Source organism: Phalacrocorax carbo, chromosome 1 (assembly GCF_963921805.1).
Source record: "Phalacrocorax carbo chromosome 1, bPhaCar2.1, whole genome shotgun sequence".
Taxonomy (NCBI): domain Eukaryota; kingdom Metazoa; phylum Chordata; class Aves; order Suliformes; family Phalacrocoracidae; genus Phalacrocorax; species Phalacrocorax carbo.
The window spans coordinates 76,077,516-76,099,146 of record NC_087513.1 but is presented as its reverse complement, the minus strand read 5'-3'; the positions used below and the strand labels follow the sequence as shown (position 1 = coordinate 76,099,146).

Here is a 21,631-nt window from a genome sequence, read left to right as displayed (position 1 = left end):
AGTTTTTTGTACGTTTAATTGAAAGCAGTGTTTCCAGTATTTCTCACCTTTTCCAGATCCTGCTGAGAAGCCTGCAGAAGTGTTTGGCCAGACAGTATCCAGTGTTTGCCGTTACTAATGTAAGAGCCTAGCCCTTGGTCCTGGAGCCAGTTGCAAACCTGCTCCTTTGTCCACTTTGCAAATGGTGTGTCCAGCTCACTACAGAAGATTTTACAAAAAAAAAAAAAAAAGACTAATAAATCCCGTGTCTCAAATCTCCTATTCTCACATATAACGATAAAACCAAAACCTAGGCCTAATTCATGAGTATTTTGTGGGAGTTGGGACAATCTCTGTGGGAGAACATGCATCACGGTGATCTGTTAGGTGAGCCTCATGAAGCAGAGGGTGTCTCTACCTCTGAACTGTCACCAACATGAAGCACTGATAGCTGCTGATCTCCTGCCACTATCACAATAAACAGAGTCTATTAATACCACTGAAACAACTACCTCTGCTGCTAGGGTGGCTAAAAATCTGAAGTAAGACGATGTTTTCCTTTAACCTTTAATCCCCAGAAGTGCAACAGGAAACGTACCAGAGGAATATCTGTCATTGCCACACGAGGGCTGACACCCTGCTTTGCACGGCCTCACAGCTGCACTCCTGCAAAGCCGTGGACAAGGAAGGTTCAACTCGCAGCAGGACCCCACCACCCAACCAACCTCAACCTGGCAAAGACCATCTCTCAAAGGAGGAAACAGCCTGGATCTGCCTGCTTCCATTTGCCAGGAGAGGGGACATTTCATTTTGGCACTGCGCTTCTCCTTTGGACCCTGTGTTCAACTGATGGTGCTGGAAAGGCAAGCACCAGCACACTTCGCACCACTTGTCTTACTTGTGAGACTGCCCCAAGTCTCGAGACCAGCCCAGTCGTGGCCCCGCCGTTGCTCTTGTCCCTCCTCTTTTGAACTCCGTCTCAGACATGTCATCTGGGTTGAAGGTAGTAGACTGACTTCTTTTAAGTCTAGTTTAAAGGAAGAAAGGGCATTCACATTTGTCTAAGGAAAAACCATGCTTCTACTGCTGCAACCAATACAGGTAAGATCTCCTGCAGGCTTTGTGGCTCTTCTTCTACCCCCCCACTGACCTGCTGTGAGCTCCCTCAAATGCCACACTGGTTCCTGCTCTTCCGACAGTGGAGCATGGAGTCACATGTTGGAGGGGGAAAAAGGGAAGATGTGTTCCCAGCAAACCCCTATGCAAACCCCAGCTTTGGAGAACAGTCATTTTTCATCTTTTACTTACTTTCCAAATAACTTCTTGATCCCTCTGGCCTTTTTCCTGGAATCTGGAGAAGGCGGAGTCATCTGTAGGCTATCCGTTTCTTTTGGGCGAGGGGGCAAGCCAGCCAGATCCAAGTGATCTGCAGATCCCTTCTCTGTTTCAGCTATTCGAAAGAAAAAGCCCTGTCAAGACTCACTTGTGCGGGACTGTACAGGCACACTCCTGAACTCGGGAATTACTCTTGATAAAATTATTGAGAGCTTCATGTTAAGAAAATGGGGCAGAGAGGGATGGGAAAGTCCAGGAGAAACAACACATGTTACTCTTTCATGGACCTGACTAGGAACACTCAAAGGCAACGCTCTGCACCAGTTAAGTGCCTTGCATCCAAGGTGGGCAAAAAACCACCTCGTGAATCAATTAGTGAATTAAATCCCAAGTTTACTCTTCCTTAGGGAGCGCTCCTACAGTCCTTGTACAGACAGAGCCAAGACACATGGATGCCCAGGAATAATTCAGTGCCATGGCACCGCACCGAACCAGAAGTCCCCACAGACAGAAAAATTAAATAATTTCCTTGCAGGCATCTTTCCTAATAACTTGTAGTATCCCATAAATTCCCCATCCAGGAAATTCCAGCAACAACCAACTCTTCCTGCCCCAGGAGCAGGAGCGCCCTTTTCTCCTTACCTCTGCAGAGAAACGCCAAGGAGTTGAGGCTCTGTTTGAACTAAATCATCTCTTTCGAGGGATGCACAGAACATCCCTGAGAGACCCTACACATTACCACCCACTCTAAAAGCATTAAATCTTTGATCTGTAGCTTCTGAGGGCTCCTGTCCCCAAAAGTGAAGTTGTCGCAAAATGGTTTAGTAAAAGCTAAACTAACGAAGAAGAAAACTTTTACGATTATTTAAAAAAAAAAAAACCAACAACCAAAAAAACAACTAAAAGAACTGTAGTATCTACTAGGCTACATAAGCAGAGATGTGCCAGCAAGTGCCAGATAGATGAATAAAACCACCGTGGCGAGTTTATGCCACTTACTTGCTAAGGAACAGCAACAGCACGAGTCTGCTCGGATGAAGCAGCTGTGGCAAGGCAGCCTGCAGCAGGCTGACAGTCAGGCCTGTAACCACTTTTACCATCTTTTAACATGGTTGTGTAATTAGATGACCATCATTTGTTTTTGAAATGGAGACTCAGACTTCCAGGAGAAAGCGAAACAAGTTATGTGAATCAAAGTAGAGCATATATTGCTGGGACATGTGGTCTTGGGCTATGGAGTTAACACTGATGTGGCCACAACGTGCCATGAACAGCAACAAACTGCAGGCTTTGCCAGCATATCTTCCTGCTGGGCAAAGTTTAGGTGATTCAGCCAGAATACATTTGAACATGTCCCATTTTCCACTGACGCTTTAGATGTTTAACCTTGCAGTGAGGCAACAAGGTCACATAAAAGATTATTTCTGGACACTTTGGTTTGACTGTTATCGAATACAGGGATCCTGCCAGTGAGAGAGCACTAATGTCAAACCAGGCTTTTGCACTTGCGGTTTTTGCTTTACTTATATAAGAAAAGTGATAGCTTAGGAAAAAAAACACATTTAAAAAGCATTGTAGAGAGAGAATACCAGGACAAGGTTGGGTGCATTAGTAGCAGAGATTTGCGGGTATTGCAACGTTTGCTCCTTGTACGTCGCTCCCTTTCATGCACTGACACAACCCTGTAGAACAGCCGACATTTAAGGGGCCACGTAGGAAACCGAGAGGGTCCAGAGCACTTGGTCTCTTCATCAGCAAGGGGCACACCAGGTGGCTGTACAACCACCCCAACTGACACAGCTCTGCTTGCTAAGGCAGGACCCCGCAGGTTTTACCTGCCCTTGCCAGCACCACCCAGGGAACGCTCACATCACAAGACTCGTTTTTACTACGTGAAAGGCTCCATCCCCACCTGCCCCAATTATTCATCATTCATTTATTATATAATAAAAATAACTACATCTTAGAAAAGGAATTACATAACATTTCCCTCAGAACTCCTCTAAGTGAATGCCTGGGAAATACACCTCATTCCCTGTTTCACCACCCTTTAAAAGCTTTTCCAGCGGCTCCAGGACAGACGACAGCACAAAGGTGCCTCCAAGTATTTCAACATCACGGATTCTCACCTAAGACCTTGGTCTGTGGGTAACTTTGTGCTCAAAGTTACAGCAAAGGGCTCTGCAAATTAACCCGCAATCTCTCTCATTAGTAGCAGTTACTGAGAAATGGCGTAGCTGACTTATAGCAGAGGGCAGATGTTACATGAAAACTCCTTTTAGTGATGGACAAAAGTTTTGATGCAGAGCTCTGGTGTCTAGTTCTCATTTGAAAAGTGTGTGGCCATAACCAGCTGTTAGCAGCAGTCACAACACAGCGCTGGTACAGGCAGACATGCAGGATTACTATACCTAAAGTAGGTGCACTTGCACTTCGACTGCGATCTTCAGATATCCAAAACACGCACATAACCATACGCAGCACAATGGGAGAGAACACGCAGAGGGACAAGGTAAAACACAGTTCAAAACTTACATCAGCAAAATACAAGACAAAAGGAGGGAGGTACATGAGACACATGCGCCACACGCAATGGTGAATTCACACAGAGATTAGGATTACCAATTCACTGTTAATCCTCCTCTCACAAAAAAGGAAATGCAGCAGAGCTCTATGGTGGAAAGGGTAAAACAGCACCACAGTCACTTTGGTGCAGGGAGGTCACTTGCTCCATGACACATTGGGCAGGTGCCTCCCACAGGCTCCTGTGAGGTGGCAAGGATCTGGACACCAGCTTTAGAGGTGGAAGCACTGAAATCTGGATAACATAAATAATTTACTCAAATTCATAGGACCCGGACCTAGAAGGCCCATGTTCCAATACTTTATGACAGCCACAAGTACTCTACTTTGTTAGACAAATTAATTTCAGGATGAAACAAGTGATTACACAAAAGCACACATAAAATAAACCAAAGCAAAGGGTCTAACCCTCAGAGTAGACTGTACATCTATTCCAAGTAAGCTAGCAAGTTCCCACGCTATGTCACAGGCAAATATGGGCAATGTATAAGTGTGTAGGTATGTTATTTCTTTCAAACTAAAGTCTAAAATTGTCTTTGAGTAAGTAAGAAGAGAAGACTCTCTGCTCAACAAAGCAGAAGCTATCCCCCTTCAGGCTTCTGAAAGACAGAACTAAATTCCTACATCTTGTGCAAAAGAAAGCAAAAAACTTCAGATGAACGGCAGTAGATCTGATCCATGGACTGACTTGCTGCTTGACCTGGAACTACTACAAGACTACTACAGCAGAGCAGTGTATGCAAGTAGGAATTCATCTGGTGGCAACAGCAACTTCTGCATTAAGCAGAACATTTTGTTTATTTCTTTGTCATGTGCACATGCCATCAAATGACAATACAAAAACAACCCCCACTCCATTACAGGTCCAAAATCAACATGAGCTTGAATAACTTGTCAATCCTGTTCCTGTTGTAACCATCAATTTTGCAAGGCTGCTTAAATACACATAAAAAAAAAAAAAAGAGGAAGACTGAGTGCTGCTGCCTTATTTCTGTATATCTGAAAAATCTTATGAAAGAAAAACTGAGGATGGAGCCAGGGGGCAAAAAACCCCACAAATCTCATGGGTGAACTACTGCCGGACAGCTAGCATTTCAAAACAGCTGCAATCCACTACAAGGACCATGGGGAGATATAACAGCAGAGGTTGAAACAGATCGAATACTTCATTACATCAGAGGATTTTTGTTTGTTTGTTTGTTTTTGTTGTTGCTGTTTGATATTTTCCAAACATTCTACTGAGAGAAGTGCCACCAAGTGACAGTGAGACTAAGTCTGGCCTTCCTGCTTCTTAAGACTGTTACAGCTGTTAATGCCCTTCAATATACACAGAATCTGCATGCAGGTGCGTGATACCTACCCAGATTGGGAGCACTTGCAGTCCTCTTGTTATTTTTTATCTTGAAAAATCCCCGTCCAAACGAAGATCTGGCTTTACGGGTACCAAAACTATCCTCATCGCCTGCGCCACCATGAGAAGGAGACTTTGGAGGCAGGGTTGCAAAATTATTACCTTCCACCGGAGGTTTAACCTGCTCAAGTTAGGGAAATAAAGATTCAATATCAGGGAATTCAAAAGACCGTTTGAGAGACTGCAAAGTGACTGCTCACAGATAATCTGGAGAGTCCCTCTCATTTGTTACTACAAGAAAACAGAATGTAAAAGCCATAAAGGAAAACATAAACAAGATCTTAATCTCAATGTGCTCAGGACCCAGGATTACTATCACTGCCTCCTAAGAGTAACATATTTTAAGATATTTTTCAGTTTCTGCAAGGCTGGCTTACAGGTATGGAAAAGGTAAAAATACAGTCCAGGAAGGCTTTGAACTTTTCCAGCTTTCCAGGGTTTCCATCTCTCCGGTAGCTGTAGGGGCAGTGGGAATCAAAGGGAGAGACGAGACCCCCACAGTATATTGGTTCTCTGCCAAGCATCAGACAGCTCCTTTTGTCTGTCATTGCTCTGCAATTTCAGAATTAATGGATTAATTGACTATGTCCACTGCCAAAGCTGAGAGGAAATTAAGTACCAAGCAAGGAGTATAAATGCCAGGACAGACATCAGACACACCAGTTAACCAATTTAAGGCAGTAGTTTTAACCTTGCTGGTTGTTTCACTATCTCTTTGAAAGAAGGAGGAAGCAAACCCATTCACAATCCAAATGTGATCCTTCGGCCTTTGCTGAATCAATACAGCATCCAACCTACAAGTAGTATCTGAGCTGTCGCCTCTGCCCAGGTTTTCCTACAGGTAATTGTTGAATGCAAACTATGGCCATATGGTACTGCAGGGTAACTGTTCTGCAATGACAGTCTTTTTAGGAACACAGCTGCTACTCACAGAAAGCAATTTGGAAAGCCAAAGGTAATTACGGAGTCAGTCAAATACTTAATGGTTAGCTTTGCTAATTATCTAGTAGTAGAATATGTAGGGGAAACATTAGCTTAGATGGCAACCTTATGCTCAACCAGACTGAAAGATAATCCACGTGTGAGAAGACAAAAATGTGTGAGACACTATAAGCCTAACACTGGAGTGATGCTGACAACCGTCGTATACTCGCTATCTTGTCTGCAGGTCTGCTATTCCCCCTCTGGAACGGCATGCTGCAATTTTGCACAACCAAGCCTTTCAACACCCGCTCACTGTCTATGTTTCGCCCTGTATGCACTCGAGCGCACATACACACGTTACCTCTGTTGGCTTCTGTGCAGAGTCTCTCTCCTGTTTGGGAAAGATTAAGACAGACATTAAAAAAGACATGGTTTATAGCTGGTATTCAATTCATTATGGCTACCCTGAGTTAAATTCTGACTGAAATACCCTTCCCTGCCTATTGCCCCCCCCAGTAAATCTCTTCAGAGCTGTACTTCACACAGATTAATTCTTGCTTTCTTTGAGGTCAGTGAGCTGACATGAAAATACAGTTGCTTCAGTTTACTTTGTAAAGGATTAGCTGCGTACATAATTAGCAACATGCAGTCTGTTAAGGCACTAATGGGCACAGCTGGCTGAGGGGACCCAAAGCAGGAATCAGACAGGGTAGTAGCCAAGTAGATAAAACATCCTCAGCCTCCACTCCTTTGCTGTCCAAACAAACAAAAGAAACGCCATAACCCATGAACTCTAGCTCTCACCATCAAGTTCTCGTTACATTTTCAGTCCTATCAACATGCCCCCTGAGCTGCACAGCACAGCTCAGTGGCTTGGATATCATGAACACAGGAGCTTTTAGGAGTTTAGACAGTCAAAAAAGAGCACAGGAATTGCCCTGATTTAATGACACTGTTAGAAGCTAGCTGCTTTTGGTCACTTCAAAAGAGACCTAAACTGAAGCTATCACCAGAACACACAAAGGCCTGGTGTCTTGTTCCCAACCACATAAAACATATAGTCACCCCAGACTGTATTTTATAATGCATTAATTACATGGCCTTTCAAAATTATTTGCCTTAAACACAAGTAGGAAGTGCTAGTGGGTGGTAGTGGGACTTACTTACTTGTCTTAAATCAGAAAAGCATATCAACTAAAAAACAAAATCACCTCATCTGAGGAAAAAACAGTAAAAGTGTCTCAGGTAAACATCTCATACATAAAAAAAATAGCACGTGTGTTTTCAAGGACGGATTTTGTCCCTTAATAAAATCCAGAAGATGTCACATGTACGTTACCATTGCTAACACATGACATGAGAAGCCCTACTCTGACTCAGAATTTCTCAGAAGGCAACAGAGTGTCCACAGGGTTACTGCCACAACAGAGATGTCACCCCTATTTCTAAGGGGATGGGAGGAAGTAAGGGACCAAACCAACCACTTCAGATGTCTCTTTTCTCAAACTGCTCAGACTGCTGGACTTCTGCAGCGAAGAAGTTCTGAAACAACAACATAAAACCCAGGCTAAGTTACTGTCATTAAATTTGCTAAGATAAACATACTCCTAGGAACCAGCTTTAAAGAAAGCATTATAATACATGATGAGATATACTAAAAACAAAGATATTTTGAATTAAGGCAATCAATGCACTAATCAGAGCCCACACAATTTGATCAGCTACTGTAAGTACCTCCACATTGCAATTACTGCTGCAAATGTTTCAGTGACAAGATGCCTACACCTTTGGATATTTTTGCCTTCTTATTTAACATTGTATTTTCAGAAGCACAAGCAGAAGTTACATAGGCAAAGGAAGTGATATAAACAAAAGCTATGAAAACCAGTATTTTTAGCAACAGGCTTCTGACTAATTTAATCCTTAAAGAAGTCAAGCATATTAAATCAGGCATGTGTGTTTAGTATTTTATCTTCAGTTCCATTCTCCATTTCAGACCAGATATCCCCCAACTTCTGGTGGGATTTACCATTAAAGGTTCTCCCACAACCACGTAAAAATTAAAAGTAACATAACTGAATTTTATAAAGTTACCTATCTTTATACCAACGTAAGGGGAGTAGAATTTGCCTTTGGGAATGTTCTTGTGGCACTAAGTCACTCAAAAACAGCTGCTGAGCCTCATGCTGTGTACTAGACAAACCCTGTTGACTTAGGCTCCTTACTAACAAATCCCTTTGACTCAACTTTGAGTTTGTACATAGTCCCACTGATTTCCCTATGGAATACGGCTACATGGCAGAAATTAAGATTATTCTCTCATTGTAGTCAGTTTATCACCTTTCCTCTGCTATCAAAAGAAAACAAAATCATATGCGAACGTACTAAGGAAAACTGTAGATTTCAAAGCATATTGGGAGTCTACAACCCAATTAGAGATTCTTCACAGTGCAAAAGAAATTAGCTGCATATGTGCACAGAAAAGGCATTGGAAAATTATGATCACGAAAACAGAGGACACGAGCAGAAAACTACTGCCACTAAATATCATCTTGGCTAGAATTAGTTAACATATTTACATGTGTATGTAAAATATTGGGGGGGTGTTGGTGGGGTTTCAAGTCAACAATCACATATAAACATGTTTCCTAAACGTTCTTGATTATGACACTTACACTGGACTATCACACAGATGAGTTTCTGGGGAGGAACCTGTTGATCTTCCTTCACTGTAAAAATAAAAAAGATATGAAAGAAGAAAGGCATTTGGAGATCCCATCCAAATATCTTGTAGATACAGAAATCCTGTCATCTCAGCCTGCTTTAATCCTGTTTTCAATTCAGCTGTTATGGTACTAACACATGGCAAACTTCCTCTTCTATGGTGGCAAGTCTTGTAAAAGATAAAGGGCAACGGTGAGCTCAAGAGCCCCAAGAAACACAACACGCACTGTAAGTTGATGACAATACTGCACTGTTCAGCTTAAATAAATACAGAGGTTACAGCAGCATATGCAGGGTCTACAGCAGCACCAGAGTAGTGGAGGTTACCAGCTCCCTGTGAGTCACCCACAGTGCAGGGCATTTTGCTGCAGGTTAGTGCTTTGTTTGTTGTTTCCCCCCCAAGATGAAATCTCTGCTAGTGATGGCTAGAGCTGCATGAGGCACAGCAGAGAGACCAAGCAAAGCTGGTCTTCTGGATAGGATTCTTTCCTTGACTGGAACTGGAAAAATCACACATCAACTTCTGCTTGCACTGATTTTTCACATTGAGAACAATGACAGTTTAATGCCAACAAGATTTCCTTCCCTCTGGATTCTTAGTATTTGATATTCATTTAAAGCCAGGGATTTGGACCCAGAAGAAAAAAACCCTAGCACAGCCTTTGTCTAACTGTGAGTCTGGTGTGCTTTTCAGTACTCCCTGCCAGTTCAGATCTGCAGGGGCTGGGTTTCCTCATGTGGGCAATGAGGGTGCAGGCTTAGAAACACTGGAGAAAATTGATGGTCTCCTCTCACCCAGGAGCTGCCACTGGGTTGAAGCACGGGGGCCCATGGGTACCACAGCTCAGCCATGGCCCTGGGGTAGAGCCATGCAGACCCACCCCAGCTTGCCTGGGATGCTGTGCCTACATGTCACCTTGCTTTCAAAATCTCAGGCATTGCTGTCATAAGAGTAAGTGAAGAAATATCTGCATTTCGTCATGCCAAAGGATGGCAGCAAGGATCTCTCCTTCTCTGATCTACTGAAACACCAGTTGGGTTTCTTTCTGGGGCTCAAGGTTAGAGCCAGACAATCCTTTTGTTGCAGTTTTGGCAGTGCCTTACACCAGCCTTTAGGAACTGAGGAAAATATCTGAATGCAAATCATCAGGAATGCATTTGTGCTAGTGCAGCCAACACTGTCTCAGCCAGACCTAGATGATGTAAACCTAGATAAAAATAATGATTCTGTGTCCTTCATTACATTACATCAGTTTTTCTCTCCTTCTGTTCATTTGTTGTGGAGCAGCTGGTATAGAGTATGCGTGCTGCTACAAGCAACAGCAACCAAACTAATACTTGCTTTCTGGAAAAGATTTAATCAAAGCACTTCACAAACATAAGCTTAGTTTTCTACAGCTAGTCAAGTGAATGCTAGCCTTGTTTAAATGACTTAATGACTTGACAATACACTAACTGACAGATTATTACTCTCATTAAACATCACAGAATATTGGATTTACAATTGAAAAATACATGGAAACAATAATACCTCATTTCACTTGCAGGATCTGGCCTAGGCTGTGTTTTCACTTTCTCTGCAACAGTTTCTGAGCTCTTGGATGTTGATGAAAATGAAGGGATTGAAATCTGTAAAATACTGGTGTGGATCTGTAAGGAATTCTAAAAAGAATGAAGAATACATGTTACACTGTTTTGACCTGAAATTAAGCAGTCAAAGGAAAAAAAAGAGTAACAGATAAACTATGAAAAGAGAAATCTGAAATAAGATTTCTGAAAGTGGTTTTTCTTTCTTTATAATAAATGATTTACTACTTGAAAGATTCCACTGAAGATATACATGAATCACTGCACAGATAAGCTACAGCATAGACAAAAATCTCTCAAGTATCCCAAAGCTACCTGCTAAATCTAACTATCACAGACCCCATGAAGGGTAGTTCACTTTTCAGGTTTACTCCTGTCCTCAGCCACCCAGAGAAGACCAAAAAGCTGCTAAACATTTAATTTAATTTCGTTTTCTTCATAGTGTGTTCATGCTGTTTAGTTAAGTAAGTTAAGTCCCTGCTCTGACTCAGAGCTTTAAGAGAAGAGATCTATAGTTTTATCACTGGAAAATGTGATTGTAAAAATCAGTGATTGGACCACAACCTACTTATCATTTAATTGAATGGATGTAATGACTGCATCCTTTCAAATATGACAGGATACATGAAGTAAGTCCCAACATGTTTATTTCAAGGTCCTGACAAATTAAATGCAGCTCCTGAAACAGCTATGTCTGATATGAAAAGTAATTTCTGTATTTAGACCTATTCTCATGACAAATACAGCTATATGCTGTCTCCTGATCCTGTTTGATGATTAAGAATAATAAATTTAACAGAACTCAAATGAAATTCCTCAGCACCTTTCATAAGAAAACTACATTCTCCAAAAGAGTATGGGACATTACTAAAAACCGTGCTACCCAGAAAAAAAATCTTTTCAGAAACTTGAGTTCTGGCATCTGCAATATGAACCCAGCACAAGCAATGTTTTTAAGAAGTGATGGCATTAAAGGAGGAAGGAAAAACAATACCTCGTCATGAATATTCATGTTAAAATCATCATGGATTGGAGATGCTGTTACTGGGGTTGGGGATGGGCTTTTCTCTGGGTCAGTCAGACTTGGTGTGTCCAACAGAACTGTGGAAACAGACCCTGAATTCAAGAAGTCTTCACCATCACTTTCCTTGCCTGAAGGAAGAGAAGATGGAAACTTGTTGGTTTTACTTCTGGATGCATGATAACCTCGCTCCCACACAAGGTGCAGCTGGCATCTCATTTATGGGCCAAGAAACAGAAGAGGCTAGGATTATCTTTTTTTTTAGGACAGAGTACAATAGGAGAAGGGGAGTCATTGCCAAATGTCAATTCATAATTCAACCATCACAACACAGTAGGGTTGGAGCAGAGGGAGGACATACATCTGACAGCAAAAACCCCAGCAAGTACCTCAGGGCATTTAGTGGCATCAGTTTCAACAAGCTGAATAAACTGGAATAGTTATTTCCTGTCCCGTGTTCTGAAATTTCATACTGAATACTTATTTTCCCATAGTCACTAGGAAAAGACAAGAGGGACAAGTCTGCCTGAAACTTAAGATGTCTCAATGGTATCTTCAAGTTACCCATAGGAAAAATACAGCCCACTGCACAGAAGTCTAACAACTGCTTTTAAGTGACTATGTTATGTTTGCAGACTGTCACAAACTGAGTGTCTCATTCAGTTAATGCTGCAGCCCACGACAGTATCTGGCATCTTCTGCTCCCAACAAGCAACTCGCTGCTCCTGAACTGCCTCGGTACTACCAAAAGGCTTGGATTTCCACACTTTTCATTGATACTAGAGTACTGACACTGACAAGAAAGTGCTAAAGGCAAGCAATACTTCCTAAAAAGCGAGCAGAAACCTAGCACTCATTGTCAAAGATCTGATGCAAATACAAGCCGAAGTCTGTTCACAGCAATATCCTCTCTCGCTCATTTTTCACTGCCTGAAACCTCTGTCCACACTCCATAAACTGACCATAAACCACAGTTCCCAGAGACTTGAGGTCTGTTTTAACATCCTCCTGTCTTTGAAGGCATAGCACTGCATGAAAGAGCAATACCTATTAAAAAAATGCTACTCCTCCAACACTCAGCATGGTGTTTTGCCCTCATCACCACCCTTCCTCTTCCCTCACTGATAATGTGCTTCCCCAGCCTTGCAGATCTAAGACATGCAGCTGTGTCCTTAGTGCCCCTCAGTGGTTTCAAGGAAGGAAAGCCCTTACATACCAAGATTCAAAGCCCACAGACAGTTTTCAGCTCAGCATGCCCTGGCACAGAGCAGCTCCCATCTGGGCTTACGTTCATGATGCCGGACAACGAGAAGCTGCTTTTTGAACCCACCAGTGCACCTACCTCAGGGCTGCAGCACTCGTAGGGGAACAGGACAAGCAGCTGGAGACCGTGGTCCAGGGCTTTCACACAGCCATGCAAATCTGCTGGTGCCCTCAGGAGCAGAGGTCAGGACCTCCTTGCTGCAGTAATCACGTCCCCACAGGGATGGCCTCTCAAAAGTCAGGCAAAAGCAAAGAGGGACCTCTCTTTTCCCTGGGTCTTAGTCCCAGTCTTGGCACCATGTCCAGATGGGGCTTTGCCCTCCACTTTTCCTGCCTTGGCCCAAGACAGACAACCAAGAGCCCAAATGTGAATTCACCACCACAAAAATACATATTTTGCCTCCTCACTCACATCTGGCTATTGACAATCTTCACTCTTCGAAAGGATCCCTGGGGGCTCCTACATCCCTCTCCTAGGAAGGTGATCCACCTCCAACATTTGCATGCCCAACAAAAGCCCCAAGCCCTTGTCTGTCCTAAAGAAATTCAGGCAACAAGCTCAGGTCAATCCAATGTCTGTGGAAGGCTGGGTTGGCCTTCTCTGGCCTTCAGAGAACTCAGTGACAGAAGAGGATCCTGTAAGGTGGTAATACAGCACTGTGGCACACAGACTTTTAGGTTGCGTATATATTACACATGCATACATTATCAGAATGCTAACGTTTAAAATTTGTTGGGGACAGGTCTTTCAGAGGACAGTAACCCACAAAATGCAGCTTGAGTGCTGAAAGGGTAGGATGATGCAGGGAAAAATCTCACCAGGCCAGGATTATTGCTGTAAAAGGAGATGCTAATTTTCTAAAAATCTAAGTGTTTTCATCTGAAACCCAGAACAATTTCAGTGTAATGGTCTACATATGTGTCTCTTGATTTTCTTTTAAGGGAGAAAGGAAAGAGATAGGGTATTCAATGCAATCACATCAAACTGATGACCACTTCAACATTTATCACCTTTGGGGATCAGAAGCTCCTGGATCTGGAAACCTCCACCAGTCTTGAAACATATGGAATGGACCGTTACAGTATATATTACAGCTACCATTTCAGCCACAGAGTTAAGCTCATTTCCTGGTGGCAGAGAAGGCTTTTTTGTGGGCGTAGGGGTGCGGGGGTGGGCCGTGTGAGTAAAGACTGGTAGGAAAAGCCAGCCTGGCCCACCACTGCAGTAAAGGAGAACTATTCCACAGCTGCTGCATGTGGTGGTTTGTGAAGGCTTCATTACGTGGCGTGTCATCGCAACACAGTCCTGGCAGCACATCCACTTTGCTACAAACATTTTTGCAGCTCTTGGGCATTGCTATTACAGCCTGTGCAGCCACTGGGGTGGTGCTGGTTTGGCTCGTAGGAATGTGCATGCTCAGGCAGTGCTCTGCTCAGCTACCAACCCCCCCCCCCCCCCCCCCCCCCCCCCCCGCCAGGAATACATGCAAGGGAGGGGAACAGCAATTTTTAGCAGTTCAGAAAAGGCATTTCAGGCAGCCATGGAAAGTGCCTCAGACCTTATCATACTCAAACTAATTTTACAAGGGGGAAATAAGCAATGTGACAGTAACAGTTACTACTACCAGATGGTAAATGGGACAGCGCTCAAATGTGCAGCTGCCTGGACAAAAAAGGCAATTTACCAGTTCACATCAGTTGAAGAATTGGCTTTTACTCTACCTAAGAGATGCCTCCAAAGATTGTAAGCCTAGGAGTCGATACAACAATACCACAATGCACCTAGAGTTTAAATGAGAGTAGAATTTTTTTTTTATTGTACAATACCTTTTTTACCTTGAGCCAATATCACCATGTCTTGAACCTTCTTGTACCTATTCAGAGATTGACGAAGCTCTTCTATCTTCCGATCCTAAAATAAAGGAAAATTGTGACTGTGCTTATTCCTTCAGTGAACAAAAAATAAATACAAATACTAGTTATTCTTCAGCTTAAATGGTTTTGAGACTAAAAGAAATGGAAAGTGTGGATGGGACAGAACCCAGAACTCTGAGAGGCTCTGAAATATCAAAACCTGTATTTAGCAAAAACAATCATCTGATTAATCACCAGAATTGTCCCAGCCTTGAAAGTGGATTTCAGCTCCCTTTTTAAGTCAGAAGTAGAGGATAATAAATTTACCATGTACAAAGAAAGCAGTAATCAAAGTAATTAGGGCTTTGGTGATCAAAAGAAAACATCCTACAAAATGCACATGTGAATGAATGTGCAGAACCATACATGAAAACAATTCATACTTTACAGAAAGCCCTTTTGGAAACACAGCCAGTGGTATCTCGTGGAACTTCTATGGAGCTCTTTGCATTTTCAGAACATGGTAAATTGCAGTTGCACTGAACTGAATGACACAACAGTGTAAGGGCTCTGTGTCCATGTGACAGAGCTCCTAAATGCTCAGTTATAGTCCCTTAAAGGCACTGCAGTGCTTCTGACTATAGTGAATTATTGATTCTTACAAATTTTACTTTTAATTGAATTATGACAAGTTCATACATGAAGATTTTCTTAAGCAATTTAACTCAATCTGATGAACGATTATGGAAAAAATAATGACTTGGCTACCTTCTCTTCATTTGCTGCCATTAGAGATTCTACTGCCTTCTTCATTTTCTGCACCTCTATATCTAAAAACACAATACAGGTCTCTAAGTCAATTTAAATAAGACAGCGTAAGGAAATAACAAAATCCTAGAAGCACCTCGGTAATGTCTGAAAGTAAATTTACAACTTAAAAGACAAAACATAGGCCACTTATATTCTATTGTAGATGGAAATATATAGAAGAAACCTCTTTTTCTTCAAAACCTTTTTTCTGACATTTTTATCAAGGAAATGATGAAATTCAGGAAATTTCCTTACCCACCCCCCCACCCCCCCAGCCTTAGGAAAATAGAAAAGTCAAGAGTAAAACTACTACTTGACTTCCACTATGTCCATCTTTCAAATAATCAAATAATTGCAAAACAAGAAGTCCAAAATATGAAATACTACAGTTGGAATGCAACAAAGCACATCCTCATTACCATAGTCAACAAACACCCCAAATGGCATCTCAAAAACCCATATATAAAGCAACAGGATTAATAGATATGATGAAGAAAGCATTGTGCAGTGATGCTTAGTCTTAATTCAGTATGGATGTGGAAACAAGGACAGTACAATGGAATGACACAAGTATTTGCTGTGACGAGCAGTCATGCTAGAATATATACTGTAGTTCAGACTTGGAAAAGGTCCCTAGTACAGACGACAGTGTTCTGTGCTTCATCTACAACCCTTATTTACAAAGAAGTATAAATACCTGGAAACATGTACGTTCTCACAAGGTTAGATTTTGGACTAGAAATGGACTAGGAATTCAAAAAGAATGGAAATAATTTCAATTTTTACTAAAAATCTACCTTGCATAAATGACGTAAACTTTAAATTTCATTACAAACATAACCAGGTAGCCAACTTCACAGGCAAGAAAGCATTTCACCTTGTTCTATCTTCCTCAAATTTATCGGAAAACCAAGACAGTGGGAAGAACATTTTCTTCCTTAATGAAATGCAAGAAGAAAACAAGCTGCCTGGCTGGCTCTCTAGATGACAGACATTTAGACATGTTGGGCTAAAACAGCAATTGATCCAGTTCCAATGATTTTCACTCGGTTATGGTAACTGAAAATCTGGTTTACTGGATTGCGACTGCATTCTCTTGAGACGCAACTGTTTTGTAAGTCTCTGTGAGACCAAATCTTCCTTCATCTATCATGTTTTCTTCAGAAAACTTTGTATTTCAAGTGTGACATATCCACCCTTACTCCCAAATTTTACTGTAGGTGTAACTAAGGGTTATAGATGATGCAACCTAACAATGTTTGTTAAAGCAGTTTTGCAGACACATGCAGAAAGCTATCTGGAAAGCACTTCTGAAATGCAAATGCTTGTGGAAAGACACCAGAAACCTTACTTTTATCTTTGAGCTTCTTTTTACAATTTTCATCTGTGCAGGAAAATCCATTGGATTTGAAATTAGCATGAAAGTTATGACATTAAATATTTTTAATGCAATATTGATACTCTAAGGAAACAACTACTCCTCACATTTTATTGCAGATGCAAGCAGTTCATGGTTTCAACCTGCACTCCCCTGGTGCTGTTCCTAATGACAGAAAATAGTCTCACTGCTTTAATACAAAACTACCTGTCTGAAGGATATATTTTTCAACTGTATGTTTTCATTTGTAAGGCCTCAGAAAAGGCTTATGCCAATAGATCTACTCTTAAGCTAACACTTTACTGACAAAAGCCAGCTAAGTGATAATGTATGCATATTTGTTCAGAAAGTACAACTCAGCTAATGGGGCAGATAACCTGTGCTATCAGCAAACAGCATTACTTAATATTGGTCCAAGGCAGAAAAAACATTATGCATCATGGCAGATCTCCTGCTGAGCTACACTGAAAACTGGAGTAAAGCTGAGAACCAGCGGGTAATGGGAGTTCAACGTACACAGCAGCCCCCAGGAAGAAAAGCCCCATGTAAGTAGTCATAAGTGCAAAAAAGTTAGACCTTGTTCACAAAAAAAAAAAATCACCATTCAATGTAGTCACTTTTAGTGATCTTATGCAGCAGTTTTGAAAACAGATCATTTTATTAAATAGAATATGACAATCTACACACAGCATTTTCCTCCTCAGGTCAGGGGAGGACACTAATTAATCTCTTGTGGCTTTATTTTTCAAAAAAAAGTACTTTAAAAATATGATCTTAAAATCAGCAATAACTAACTATATATATTCAGAAGCAAAATTGCAGCACGTCAAAAAAAGTCTGTGGAAAATTTTTGTGAGGCTTTAAAGAAAAATTTCTATTTTTAAGTAAGTTCCCAAATCTAAGTTTCCCCCAGTAAACACTGGTTTTGTTTCTTCTTCAAAAGCAAATAAAAGAATTATCTGACATGTAAAATTTGTGCGCTAATTCAAGCTTAAATAGGATTTAGACTTAACCAGTGCAAAAATCCAGAACCAGTCCTCAATTTCACCTACTTATGGCTGAGTCCACACTGAAGATTTGCTGGTACACATCACACTTTGGTTTGCAGTATGCTTTTCCCTTTCCTTACCAGTAAGGGGTGTACAAGCAAAGCCCAGCATAGATAGCCACATAGGGAGTCTCCTTCTCAGTACAATCTTTTCAGGGGCCTTGCTGAAATTAGTTTAAAGGATTTCTTTACCAATATAAAACTGCATCTTTTGACACACCATGCAAGCCATGTAAAGAGCTAACTAGAGATTACATAGGCTAGTTTAAAGTTGATCAAGAATTGGCTACGACAGTAGGTTCAGCAGTTACATCGTAAACACCCACTAAATATATTGGAAGAAATAAACACAAAGACAGAAAGTATACAAGAATTGAGGCTTTTATCTGTTATTTCCTGTACAAGCATTCATGGAAACATAACCTCAGATGAGGTGACTGAGGAGGACATTGTAAGAGAGCCTCCCTCCTTACCTCTGTCCAGTATTTCAATTCCTTCTCCTTTCAGCTTGCAAACCAACTTTTCTTGCAACCTTTTTACCTCAGCTTCCTTCTGCTCTAGTTTGTCTTTCAAAGCTGCTAGCTCATCCTGTAACAGACACAGAATCACTCAGTGACAGCTTCCACATGCATCTGAGACATTTCCAAAATTCCCTCCTATGAAGCACAGTGGACAGGTCCTCAGCTGGTGGAAACAACCGAGGGGCCCCTGACATTTACACCAGCTGAGGGTACACCCGCCAAACTGACTCCAAACATCACAACAGACCACTGAGTCCATAACGGGGCAAAACCAGGGGGCCTATGGTCCGAAACTGTCGGTCTCATGTATAATTGAAAAGAGATTTTACATCTAAATTTAAAAAAGAAAGAGTAAAGCAAAAAAGCAATTTTCTTATTAATTTAACCTTGTAGAGACAGATAAAGTGCAGGTGATACGGCTGAATGATAAAATTTACAAACACTTATTTTGTTATTTATAGGGCATTTTGCATGTTCAAAGCTGGACAGTTATCGAACTGTGCTTACACCAGGCTGAGGACAGTTTCAGAAATAACCAATGCTTCTTTGAAAGAAAAATCAATCACAACACCATCAAGCACATAAACATACTGGAAAGCAGTTCAGATGAAAATGTGGTACCTCTGCCACAGTTCGGGTTTGCTGATCAAGCATTAGGAAGGGAAGCTTAGAGATTCATGGGAATAAGACAGATGGTGTTTGGGGGAGTTGGGGTGTATTAGATAAATGCTGTCAAATTTTAACTTAGATCTAACCATCTGCACTAGCAAATGACTGGCACGGATCCATGCATTTAACTTTTTAAAATTTGAGTCAAATCCTACCCAGTTTAGTAACATGTTTCTTTGATGTCCGAGGATATCTTGTGCAACAGCATCATCAAGACAGGACCCTCAGTGCAAATGTACCCAACACTGAAAATTTAATTTGTTCAGTTTGTAAACAAAACAAAACAAGGCAAGACTCATAATTTTGGCATTTACAGCTTCTAACTGAGGTTCTAACTCCTTAAAGGAATAAACCAAACTAGAATATTGTGGCTCAGGTGTATTGCTGAGCTTCCTTCAAAAGATCTGCTGCAAATATAAAGGGATGTCTGTGACCCAAACTATGGCCCAGACTACAGAACTTCCTGAAATTGGTTCCTGTTTGCTCTAAAGCATCATTAAAAAATAAATCAGTCTTAAAATTGTGAAGAAAACAAAGCTTCTTCCAGAACAGCGGTTGGGCAATACAGTCCTCCAGTGTTCCAACTTGGTACTGATTTTGATGGGATTTCTGCCAGCGTAGGACCCACACTGACCAACACTATCTCTTCATCACTTGAGAAACCGCTGTTACAACCATGGGCAACTAGAGCTGCATGTGGTTGTTGATGTGTATTTCTTCCTGAGTTAGAAACACAATATGTAAATTCACATGTGAGAGGGGATTGTATAAAAGAATCATTATTTTCTAGCTAGTTTTCATGAATAAGTTTTCTCTAAAAAGGTGAGAAAATGTTCTATTTGAACAATGGACGTAAGCTACAGAAGAGGCAATCTTCACTTGGAAGGGGAATGATTTTAACGCAAGTCTAATTCCATTATGTGTAACCTATACCTATGCAAAGTTCACAACACTAAAATCCTCTCCCATCCAATATAAAAGCTATTTACAAGGAATATCTACGTAAAGAGCTTTCCACATGTAATGGGAAAGGGTGCACACAGCGTGCAAAGCGGGCACATCAACACACAACAATTAATGAAGAACAGAGCATGACAACATGATGCAAGACAGACCATAAAATGGTGGAACATGAAGGATTCAAAACAGGCCCAATGTTACCCAGAAACTACTACACCTTTAGCATCTGGCTTTTTTGCTCCATCCGTTGCTTTTCATACTGCATCTGACCCACTTTGATTTTCATACTAGAAAGTTTGGCCATTAAAGACTGGTAACAGAGACAGAGGAGTGAGAGAAAACTAAAGATAGAAAAGAGACAAGGCTAAATGGCAAAGAGAAGTTAGACACTTACAGAAACAGGCTGCTAGAATTACTTAGGTGAATGCTTTCTCTTCAGAAGTGGCTGATTTTTAGCACATTTAGGAGAAAATAAATCTCAGCTTTGGTCTCACCTATGGCACACACCTTATGTATTGCAATTGGTGTTTCTTGACACATATGTGAAACAAGGGTCTAAACAGGTAATAAATTTACTGTTAACAGCCAGCTGCATGTTAAGTTAGGCTTCATAAAAAACAATGCCCAGATCTGAAAACCATAGCATGAAATTTGGAAACAACCCCTGTTGCTAAGTGAGTACCATGAAACCCCTGGGCCTGAGTGCATTCAGGATTTTGCAGGGTACAGGCAAGGATTGGGGAAAAGAGAGTGAATTTCTAAAGCATGACTTACACCCATATGTGCTTCTTCCCCTCAGCCTCACTTACTTTGGTCGTTTTCAGTTTTTTCTCATACTGGAGTCTTTCATTGTCCATTTCTCCCACTCTCAACCGCAATTCATTTATTTCCTGGATCAAATCCTGAGTGAGGGGGGAAAACAAGACCAGAAACAACAACAAAATTCAGTAAACAAAACAGAATAATAGCTACCCATTGGTAGGACTGCAAAAACACAGCAGCAATAAAAGGCACTCTGTACACAAAACCACACCACCCAAATTCATAGCTAAGTCAAGCAATTCAAAACTTCCTAGATATCCAAGGACTTTTCTCAGTTTCTGCATTACTGCACTGACTGCAAGAGGGCAGAGGACAAAGGGAGACAACAACTGCAGTTGTGTTCCCTGTGCTGAGGGCCAAGAAAGGCTTCCTGCCCCTCTGGCTGCTCAACTACTTGGATGTTCACCACGACAAGTGGGTAATAGAAAACCATGGCAGCTGTCCTTCAATACGCAGCAGTCACATCCTCCCCTCCTGAGTCCCTCTGACCTCAGGCTCACCAGCCGCCACCTGCCTTTTCGAAATATGAAGCGATTACAGTGTAAATCAACATTTCCACCACTCAAATGAGCCGTTCTACCTGAGGGCTGAATGGAAAAGCCATCACTGGTTTCCACAAGCACAAAGGCACATGTGTTTAAGCATCAATGGCACCACTACATCTGAGCTTTGCAAATTCAGCCTGGTTTGGAAAAAACTTAGAGCCACCACCAACTCATATCTGAGCTCCTCAGGAAAATGG

At 41.5% G+C, this 21,631-nt stretch overlaps 1 protein-coding gene across 14 annotated transcripts in view; it reads right to left on the bottom strand.

The window, feature by feature from the left end:
- PPFIBP1 (PPFIA binding protein 1) overlaps window positions 1-21,631 on the bottom strand; it is a 116,453-nt gene that overhangs the window by 13,735 nt on the left and 81,087 nt on the right. For 5 of the 14 annotated variants that reach the window (XM_064460606.1, XM_064460529.1, XM_064460547.1 and 2 more), the window contains 16 exons: window positions 20,877-20,969; window positions 20,285-20,377; window positions 18,391-18,505; window positions 16,843-16,875; window positions 15,450-15,511; window positions 14,655-14,739; window positions 11,538-11,695; window positions 10,488-10,618; window positions 8,908-8,961; window positions 7,714-7,774; window positions 6,594-6,623; window positions 5,258-5,429; window positions 3,726-3,758; window positions 1,288-1,429; window positions 878-1,006; window positions 48-198 (listed from right to left, as the gene is read on the bottom strand). In XM_064460606.1, coding sequence (XP_064316676.1) covers window positions 48-198; window positions 878-1,006; window positions 1,288-1,429; window positions 3,726-3,758; window positions 5,258-5,429; window positions 6,594-6,623; window positions 7,714-7,774; window positions 8,908-8,961; window positions 10,488-10,618; window positions 11,538-11,695; window positions 14,655-14,739; window positions 15,450-15,511; window positions 16,843-16,875; window positions 18,391-18,505; window positions 20,285-20,377; window positions 20,877-20,969 — 1,542 coding nt within the window. The remainder of the gene's footprint in view (window positions 1-47; window positions 199-877; window positions 1,007-1,287; window positions 1,430-3,725; window positions 3,759-5,257; window positions 5,430-6,593; window positions 6,624-7,713; window positions 7,775-8,907; window positions 8,962-10,487; window positions 10,619-11,537; window positions 11,696-14,654; window positions 14,740-15,449; window positions 15,512-16,842; window positions 16,876-18,390; window positions 18,506-20,284; window positions 20,378-20,876; window positions 20,970-21,631) is intronic. The other 9 variants (XM_064460563.1, XM_064460573.1, XM_064460582.1 and 6 more) reach the window with 9 other exon arrangements.